This window comes from Chanos chanos, chromosome 10 (assembly GCF_902362185.1).
Source record: "Chanos chanos chromosome 10, fChaCha1.1, whole genome shotgun sequence".
NCBI lineage: Eukaryota > Metazoa > Chordata > Actinopteri > Gonorynchiformes > Chanidae > Chanos > Chanos chanos.
This window is the reverse complement of record NC_044504.1, coordinates 22,233,499-22,243,714: the sequence shown is the minus strand read 5'-3', so window position 1 is coordinate 22,243,714 and position 10,216 is coordinate 22,233,499. Positions and strand designations below refer to the sequence as shown.

The 10,216-nt window shown below is 39.4% G+C and overlaps 1 protein-coding gene across 1 annotated transcript; it reads right to left on the bottom strand.

The window, feature by feature from the left end:
* Positions 1–5,830: 5,830 nt before the first annotated feature.
* slc16a12a (solute carrier family 16 member 12a) lies at positions 5,831–9,514 on the bottom strand. The gene is made up of 7 exons (XM_030787486.1): positions 9,405–9,514; positions 9,012–9,115; positions 8,220–8,363; positions 7,576–7,914; positions 7,017–7,272; positions 6,284–6,543; positions 5,831–5,982 (listed from the first exon to the last, which is right to left on the bottom strand). Exons 1-7 carry the CDS (start codon positions 9,512–9,514, stop codon positions 5,831–5,833), a joined length of 1,365 nt encoding a protein of 454 aa, XP_030643346.1.
* Positions 9,515–10,216: the final 702 nt, after the last annotated feature.

The following is a 10,216-nucleotide window of genomic DNA, read 5'->3' as shown; positions in this document are numbered from 1 at the left end:
GCTGAATTTGTTCATTAAAATGCAGATATTTTCTGCCAAAGAAAACTGTTCTGAGTGCCCACTGTCAGCCATTTTGTTCAGACTTGGTCAGTGTCTTGCTTTTCCCACAATGCAATGCGAATTAGTCTGTCTTACCAAAGACAGCTGTGAGTTTGTTTTATGCAACAGTCTTGCTTAGGCGTCTTTAATTAGTCTGACTAACTGTTAATCACGGTCTTAAATTAATGGCTATGTTTATGCAACTGGCTTGTTTTCAATGAAAATGACTTTGTTTGTGAAAATGTCTCAGGCATATGTAATACTTAGAAACCTTCAATTTAGCCCTGGGATAGTTTTTTAGCACAATTTTACCTGAAATTCAATTTCATAAAAGTGTTTCTCAAAGAGCTAAAATTTTGAATTTTATCAGCTCTTAACAATGTATTCTTGAATAACAAGTACCATGTAACTAAAAAATTCCACTAGTCTTTGATAAACAAATAAATAAAAATATAATAACTTCAATGCAGAGAAAAGAAAAAGTATTGAAAGCATTTTTTAAGGTGAACATGATTCAGTTAAGGTACTGGACCTACATTTAAAACATGTAAAATCAAAAACAGTGAGCATATTGATGTAAATATAGGCCATGTTATTCTGGCCTGCCGGTGACTCCTCCCTCTAAGGATTCCCCAAAACATTGGAGATTCATCACCATATATTTTAATAACCAATTTTGTTGCTCTCTTCAATTGTATTTACCGTTGCCCCTGGCCCTGTACAAAATCAACTACACATTGCCCAAAGAGAAGTACCACTGTATTCTGCAGAGGCATGCTATCCCTTATGATGTAAAGTTGTGTGGAAGAGGATTCATTTATTCATTTTCCAGCAGGGCAATGACCCCACACATGCATGAGAGCAGTGTCAGGTGTAAGTGAGATTGGAAGAAGAGCAATGGGTTTAGACTTACATGGCTTTCCTTTTACAGTCACCACACCTCAACCCCATTGAACATCACTGGGGACCTTTGAATAGCGAAAGGGAAACACACACTATGACATCACAAGACACATTCTGAGATGCTCTAAGAGAGCACCGGAATAATATCGATTATCAGACTCTGCAAAAAACTTGTAGTAACAATGCTAAACAGAGCACAAGCTGTGATTAAAGGAAATTATGGAAATACCAAATATTGAGATATTTTGACTTTCAGTGAATACAAACAACCTATTTTTATTATTTTGTTTATGTTGGTGAAAAATGCTGTAATCTTCTTTCAGAAACGTCATTTGACTAAAAATTTGTTGAAGTTTTTGGTAAGTGATGAAATAAAACCAGTTGTTGGCGGAGGACTCATGCTGCGTCCAAAATGTCATACTACATACTGCTCGTATACTGATCTTGATGGAAAAGTAGTAAGTAGTATGCAGTACATGAAAAATAACAATTTTGCACTATGCGGCAGTATACAGCCAGAGCTCACTTCGTCGGCTACTGCATCCCATAATGCAACATGATGGCTTCCAACCTTCCAAAAATTTTAAAAAAACATGGCGGACAGTGACAGTCATGTGACTGTGCAGTACTCTACATGAAAGTTCTCATACTTGCATACTATACCATATACTAGGGTGAGGAGTAGTGTGCAGTACACAGTATATACTGAGCCAGTATGCAGTACACTAGTATGGCATTTCAGACACAGCCTCAGACTTCTGAACTCTACTATGTGTCAAACCTATTCAGACCGAGCTTTTGGCAGTGGGACACAGACAACCACCATTTTCTTTCAGAAGTACACTGCACAACAAATTTGAAACAAGAACAGTCTCTTTCTTTAAAAGAAACTACAATTGTGCCCTGGTTTACTTTAATTCACACCCACTGTCAGTTTAATTCAGCCCTAGTAATTTTTCTAGATATGAATCACAGGAAAGAAAAATGAAACAGAATGATTTCTGAGCTGTGTTTAATTAAGTTTTGTTCCTGTTCAAGCTTCAGTTTCCCTGAAATGAAAGTACATTTCACATGACAAAGGTCTTTGAGTGATAAAAACGGTTCTCTAATTCAAAGGCATATCAAACCCTTTGATTAGATGGATTTGTGACTTTAAGGCAAACAAAATCTGTAAGATTTTTACAGGATTTGTAAAAATCTTCTTTTTTCTTTTTCAAATTTAGAGACAAAGCACATAAATCAAAATGTGTCGAAGTGTTTAAGAGGGCTGAACTCAGCCTTGGTTCAATCTCCCTATAGGCAGACTAACATCACACTGTTCATAATTTTTTTTCACTAACAGCACCCAAAGAGTAATTTAAGGTTTTTGGTATGCATAAACTCTTTGATCAGTTTAAAACCAGACATACACATACTGTGTTTAATTCGTTCCCGGACCAGTTAGAATCAATTAAAAAAGGCTACTAGTTAATAACGTTCCATAGGGCTGACATGACAATATGTATCTTTCGGACGGTATAAAAATGTCTACTGATAGATACTGTACTCTATAGTCTCTATCGCTAACACCACAACACATTACCAAAATGCATTGCATCACTAACTAGAAGTGCTATAGTCGAATCTGTCCTCGGGCCGAAATCCACTGTGGCTTAACAAGATGTTCTGACGATTTGTCGTATGGAGCGGTCCTACTGCGCACGCGCACATCACAATTACATCAAAAGCATCCTACTTGACTGAAGGAGGGGGAAAAATTCTGAGATTTTGAGAATAAAGTCGTAATTACACAAGAAAAGTCGTAATATTACGGGAGCATACTCGTAATCTTACGAGAAAAGCCATAATATAACGGGAATAAAGTCGTAATTTTAGGCTGCGTGTTATTTTACAGGGGGAGTATCAGAAGAGCAGACTTCTGCCTGCGTTAAAATGAGGAACGTGGAGCATCTTGTGCAGTTATATTGTGAAGTTATACTTTCAGTATAGGACTTTGAAAAGATTGTTCAGGAAACTGTGTATATTCTGAGGAAAGAACTGTAAATAAACTGTGTCTATTCCTGTGTCTAAACACAATGAACTGTGTATATTCCTCTCACCCATTTTGTTGGTTGCTGGCATTTCCTAAAAATTATGGGGTTTTTTTCTCGAGTTTTTACGATTTTATTTTCGCATGTCAGCATGTAAACTAGACTGTCGAAATATATACAGTCCATGTGATGGATGAATTACAAGTAGGTTACGCCTATTATTAAGATTTAGGCTACTTGACACCATTTAGAAACTACTGTTGGGTGAATTAATAAAAAAAGTAACGTAATTGGCCTCAAACCATTTTCTGATCAGGTAAAAAAAATTACCGACCTTCTTTGGCTTCTAAGGCAGCAAAACCTACTTTCGGTAGTATTTCCCGTAGGATGGCAAAGATCGCAAGATATATACACTATCGATTTACGCTACGATAGGACATTTCGATTAAGTAGAAAAAATAGTCAGAACAGCCTATCTTTGAAACACTAATGAACCTGATGTCTAAGTACAATATTTTATAAAGTGTATAGCATAATTTTTACCTCCTCTGATTGCAAATAGGGAGACCACGCCACGTCACTTTCACGGTATATCACGCAGGTAAATTTATGTCCGCTGTCCAAAGACGTGAGTAACGTTCAGAGGAAGACAGGAAGTAATTGCAAGCAGAAAATATTTTAATTTGTTTTAATAAATAAAAGAACGAAAAAATAACGTTATTAACAGCTTACCATCATTTCAGATAAATGTTTCTGTCCAAGGACATTAAAAAAATACAAAGTTTCTGGTTTCGATTTTGTTCCTAGCGAATTATCGATTGTTACTGGTTTTCGTTTTCGTTCCTTGAAGCCATTCAAAGCCTTATTTGTAAGGCACCAAGTAACAATATAAAAGGCATAGCTGATTGCCCCTTCAGAAACAAACACAGGGCCTCATTCACCAATATCCTCCTGAGTTTTGCTCGCAAATTTGTTCTTGAGAAAGGTCCTAAGAAAAAGTGTACGTCAGATACATGACGTGTTCTTAAACCGCAGAATTGTTCGCATCTTTGTTCTTATAATGATGAATTCCATTGTCATCGTAAACTGAAAGCTCGTACAAGTTGTTCCTAATTAGCATAGGTAAACGCCAGGGCCGTTCGTGCACATACAGAAATCTATGGAACCCGTTTCGCTCACATTAATGGAAAAAACGTTTGCTTAGTTGCAACTTTATTTCTCGGAATTCCGACTATATTTCGCGAAAATCCAACTTTAATTCACACAGTTCCGACTTTTCCGAATTACCACTTTATTTCTCACAATTCTGACTTTTTTCTCGCAATTCTGAGTTCTTTCCTAACAACCAGCTAGTAGCTTGAGTCATCGCTTCTGCACCCGCTTTTAGGCCTGAAGGTTCAATGCTACGTGCTTACAGTAGCAGACAGGAACGAAGGCTACAGTGGCTGCATCTGCTCTGTCCAGGTATTTTAATATTTATCCATGTGTAATTTTAATTACAACCAATAACCCCCTTGCACCCTGCGCTCTCAAGATTCTGGACCATGAGTTGTTCCGAGAGTTAAAACGAAGTCCGCTGGCTACTCAGCCTTTACCTACCGCTCTTCCTTCCTCTGAAATAGTCTACCTACATAAATTAGGGAGGCAAACTCTCTTCATACCTTTAAGACTGAACCAAAGACTTATCTATTTTCTCTAACTTGTGGACGATATAATTTTGATTTGTTGTGGACATGTAAAGCCCTTTGAGACTATCAATAGTGATATTGGGCTCTAGATAAACTTGTATTATTGTCATCTAAAAGTAAAACTGACTGATTCTCACACACCTGCTTTACAGCCTGTCTGGTTTCAGATGGGATAACTCATATGTAGTGTATGTAAAACTACTGCTCATTTATCACAGTCCCCATCAGCTGTTATATTCTCATAATGCTCTTTTTGTTCATTGTACAAAAGTATTAATAAATATGCACTACATTCTGAAGTGTTACATGAAGTGTTAGTGTAATGTTTATTTATTTATTTAAAAGACCATAATGCTTTGTAAAATAATGAAAATAGTTACTTAAAAATATTATAAATGATAAAAAATTAAAGTAATTTAAATCCTATAATATACAACTGTAGAATTGAAGAAAATCCAATAAACAATTATTCTGCACAGACATGTTAGCACTCAAATGTGCGTAAGTGTGCTCTTGAGTATGCATAGATTCTGTTCTTATCTCAGAAGAAATCCCAAATAAGAAAACATTGGTGAATGTCAGATAACTGTTTAAGTGGGCTTTCATCTTAAGAACTGTTGGTGAATGAGGCCCATTGTTCTGATAAAAATCATGACGCTTGAAAAGGCATGTAGTGTTGTCCAAGACTACCCCCTCCTGGTTCTTTTATGCATCACAGTATGTTTTATATTTTCTCTGATTTCTATTCCTCAGGATCTGTGTACGAAGCTGCAAAATGACTGAAACCCACTGTAAAGCTGGAATAGCATTCTGCGAAACATGGAGAAACACAAACTGGCCCATCACTTTACAGGCCCATGTCAGGTAGGTCTGCCTTTCAGCTCGAGCCTCTACCTCTTCATAGACTTCTGTCACTAGGAGCCCAGACAAGAGCTCACCCGAGTATTTTTTCTCTTTTGTTTCCCACAGAAACAAATGAAAGAGAAACAAATGGTGGACCACAGAAATGAACACATTTTGGTAATGCAACTTGAATAACAACAATTTGAATGTCAACAAAAATAAAAGCAGTTGTGTGGAATCAGCTGTAAATCAGCTGTAGACAGTTCTTTTGGCACTACTCTAGCCAAGAGAGTTATGTTCATTATGATGAATTTTGGTCTCTGGACTTTAGACCACACTGCTTCTGGTCAGCCGTGGGTGTTTCCCATGACACCTTTGTATCAGTTTGAACAAGGCCAGAATAACAGAGCTGAACATAAGAGAGAACCCACTCAGGAAGAAGGCAGATGTATAAGAACCTCTCTGATCAACCAGCCAACCTATAGAAAGCAGAAAGAGAGAGAGAGATTGAATCAACCAAATGAAGTCTGTTTTTTTTGTGCGTGTTTTGTGTGTGTATGTCTGCCTGTGAGAATATGTGTATCTTCATCTGTGACAGATTGTTACTCAAGGTAAATAAATGCTTGTTTTGAGAACATGTCTGAGAGCATATTTGTGCATGTGAGTGATGGTATACACACACACACACGCACACACACACACACACACACATACATACATACATACATACATACATATATGCATATATATATCATTTTTTTTCTTTAACCATATCTTTACCTGCTATTGGTGGGCTGAAGAGGTATGGCATAGCATGGAGGAAACAGACCACGCCGAGGGCAGGGGAGAAGTAGGTGGGACCTACGGTGTCAGAAGTCACTACAGGGATCAGGGCCACATAGGCACCATCAAAATAACCGTAGACAAGAGCAAAAGGTACCAGTGAGGGGAAGCTTTGCAACATTGGCACAAACAGACAACTCAGGCCTTCCAACCCCACCGCAAACATGTAGCTCTCCACCCGAAATGGCCTCAGGCACCTACAGAAATGCAACACGGGAAGCAACACGGGAACACTTTCTCAGCCTCTATGACAAGGATTATGTACAAATAACACCACATAAACACACATGGAGCTAAAAAGCCATATGTGAGAGAAAAAGATCATGTGACTAAAATTTGGCTTATACATTTTCTCATTTGAAGGATAACTAAGTTGAAACTGTAGTGCTATGAAATTTTGTTGACATATATTTGTTGACACCAAAAATAAATTTGGGCATGTTCGCATCAATCACACTGCAGAGAAAAAAGCCATGAATGGTATGTAAACCCACCAAATGCCATCACAAGTTCTTAGCCTTGAGCAGTCTAACAAGAGTTCATGCAAGCTGCCACACTAATATACACACATTTTGGTCTGAGTCCTAAACATCCAAATCTCTGTGAAATCACATTCAGAGCAACAGAAAGCACAATTTGAACAGCAAAAACAGGTGCGATTATAACTCACCTCCTGTCTGTCAACCAGCCGAAAGTGATGTTCCCCATGATACTGGTGATGCCCAGCAAGGACATGAGAAGAGCAGCCTGCTGATGGCTGACACTCATGCTGAGGGAATATGGCACTAGGTACACAAACGGTAAACTACATCCAGATGCCAGGAACAGGACAGATAATGCTAGTACTAGAAAATTGCTCATTAGCAAGAAGCGATACTCATCCACAGATGGCAAGCATCCTTGCTTACTCTGCTTTGGGCATGCTACTTTGGCAGCAACAGGAGTGGTCAGATCTACTTCATAAACCAGCTTTGCAGCCACTACTTTTGGGTCCACGGGAGGGATTTCGGGGGAGAATGGATCTGACTGCTTTGCGCCTGTTAATTTCAGGTTTTCTCCATCAGAACAGTCTGTTTTTGCATCCACTGAGTGTGTGTCAACTTCTTGAGCATCCTCTGACTCAGAGTCAGCTGGTTCTCTGTCCTCAATGTTTGATAAGTCTCTCTCTGCTGCTGTATCACTGTTCACCTCTTCAGTGCTCGTACCATCTTGTTTTGGATCTGTATTACTTGTATCCATTTCATTGCCTTGTTTAGCCTCTGTAAGTTCAGAGCTAGGTAGCTCTACTAAAAAACCTTTCTCCTTCATTAGTTTATCTTCCTCATCCAGTACTACCAGTGGTCTCATGAGAGCCCCACAGACACATAGGTGTGAAACAAACCCTGCCAGGATGAGGAATGCCCCCCTCCAAGAGTAAAATTCAATTAAAAGCTGTACAACCGGCGCCAGGACAAATGTCCCAATTCCGCTGCCCGACATCGCTATCCCATAAGCCAGTGCTTTCCTCTTGCTGAAGTAAGTACCAACTGTTGCTACAGCTGGAGTATAGCTGAGGGCAAAGCCCAAGCCTGTTCAAGAGAGATGAGAGGGGAGGGAGATTCAAGTTATGCTTAACACTGTTCATGGAGTACTGTTGTGTGAGCAAAAACCCATACTCAAGCCATTGTTGGAGGTATATCCCCAAAATCAGTTAACAAAAGCCCTTGTTCTCACCCATGTGAGTGTGTGAGTGGAGCAGATGTGCCTGTTTGGCGTAGACACACCCACTCACAGACTTGTCTGAATGCACAGTCTCAGAGTTGACGATGCAAGTCTGTGTATAGGCTTGCATGAGCATACTTCTGTGTGGTATATCCATATAGAATGTGCATACCTGTCAAAATGCCCAGGGTAATGTAAAGGTACTCCAGACTGGTCGCAAAGGAGCTGAGGACCAGGCCAGTGGAGGACAGCAGACCTCCCAGCATCACAGCCACACGGGGGGACAAGCGGTTTCCCAGGTAACTGCCCAGGGGAGCTGGTGGCAAAAGGAGGGAGGGGTAAAAGACAAAGTGCCCAGTGTAGGTTTTCCGCTAACTGAGGATATACACAGTCAATATGGTCATTTAAAAATTCTGCCATTCTGCACAAACTGTGATTTTTATTCAGACAGTTTTGCACAAACCAGAAAAAATGCAACAATATGTCTGTGAAACTATATCACAGTATTATGAATGAATTATGGTTTATTTGGTAGCATTTTGTAGTGTGACTGATTTTACTAATTGCATTAGCACTGTACAAAGTTAGAGGTGCGCTATTTGATAGATTCCCCCGCTCCCCTTACCTCAGGCTTCCAGTGGGGAGACCAGAGGTCAACCAACTCCTGCCCCCCTCCCCAACCTTATGACAATGCAAAGAAGAGGTTGTGATAGGATAGGATGTTTTATCTCAGGGAGTGGATTTGTGAGTATGTGTGCGTACACTATAACTCACAAGACAGTTGATGTGGCAGTTACTGTTAGTGTGGTAAAGACAGGTCTGAAGGCAGTAATCATGACTTAGTCCATTAACCCATCTCACCTTGTGCACAAAACCTGTCTTTCCAGTTGAATCTCAGTTCTGACAGTAAATCTGCATTTTGGGTTTCAGACTGGACTGTTAGTGTGAAAGAATGTCACCTTACCACAGACCATGGTCATACAGTCGACCAGGGAGTGGATCCAGGCAGTTCTGGAATAATCTCTGGAGAACTGCAACTGAAACTCCATGAAGAATATGGAAACACACCTGTTGTAATGAATATTTTTATTAAATATTACATTTAATATATTTTATATATGTCTCATTACGTATGCACATGTACAACACTGATCTGGGAGCAGCCATAGATTGACAGTCATATACTGAAGACGAGCATTAAGGAACTAATTTGAGAAACATAAAAGACTGGCCAGAGAAAAGTAACAGATCAATCAAGGATCAGTCATACCTTTTTTTTCTGGAAGTAGCCACAGGCTAATCTGAGAATGGCAAGGAACCAACATTTTGACAGGAACAGAATTATCTGGGAACCAACCTCGTGACAGCGCGGGTGCAGATGGTGGTGACGAAACAGGCGGCCACAATCATCCATCCCCATCCCCCATCTGGGGCAGACCCTGGGGGGCCTTTCACCTTTTCTGCCATGGGTACACCTCCAGCGCTGGGCTTCTCCTCTGTTCTTAAGCTCCTCCCTCCTCTGTTTTTAACTCTCCGTCCTTACCTTCTCCTCCCCACTGTAACACTCCTCCACACCTCCCTCTTTCTCTCTATCCTTTTTTACATATACCGCATGCTATCCATTTGGGTCTAACAAGCTGACCTTCAAAAGAACAAAGAACAGGTTTAATCCATAATGACTGGAAGGATAGCATCAAGATGCATTTGTATTGTTTCGTCCTTTGCAAACAGATATTAAAAAAGAACACAAGCATTTTTGTGTTATATCAGCTTTGGGGTGTGATTTTGAGATCTTTATCTGTCCAGAAATTGCCTTCAATTATTTTACCACCTGACCTTTTTCAGTGTTTTTTTTCTTTTTCATTATTTGAGAGAAATGTTTCACTACTGATGTTACACCACACTACTATTACTAGAAACAGGCTTCTACATTTATTTTATCAAAGCAGACATGAGAAACATTACACACAAAATTCTTAGTCAGTTCTTGTGTGATGGGAAATCTGCTTTATGAGAGGTGTGATAGAGAAAAATATAACAGATAACACAGCTATAAAGAAACATATACAGTATGCTATACATGTTATTAACATATTTGATGCATTATAACCATCTTTATGATCCAAGTTTGAAAAATCATTAGTATCCCTACAATGCAGTGGACACTAT

What these genes read in the sequence shown, in the direction of transcription:
- slc16a12a (XM_030787486.1), bottom strand. Translation starts at nt 9,514, where the DNA reads ATGGCAGAAAAGGTGAAAGGCCCCCCAGGGTCTGCCCCAGATGGGGGA. An exon ending in CTGTATGACCATGGTCTGTG is followed by an intron (nt 8,364 to 9,011) that starts GTAAGGTGACAT and finishes TTTTGCCACCAG; the next exon opens with CTCCCCTGGGCAGTTACCTG. An exon ending in TACCCTGGGCATTTTGACAG is followed by an intron (nt 7,915 to 8,219) that starts GTATGCACATTC and finishes TCTCTTGAACAG; the next exon opens with GCTTGGGCTTTGCCCTCAGC.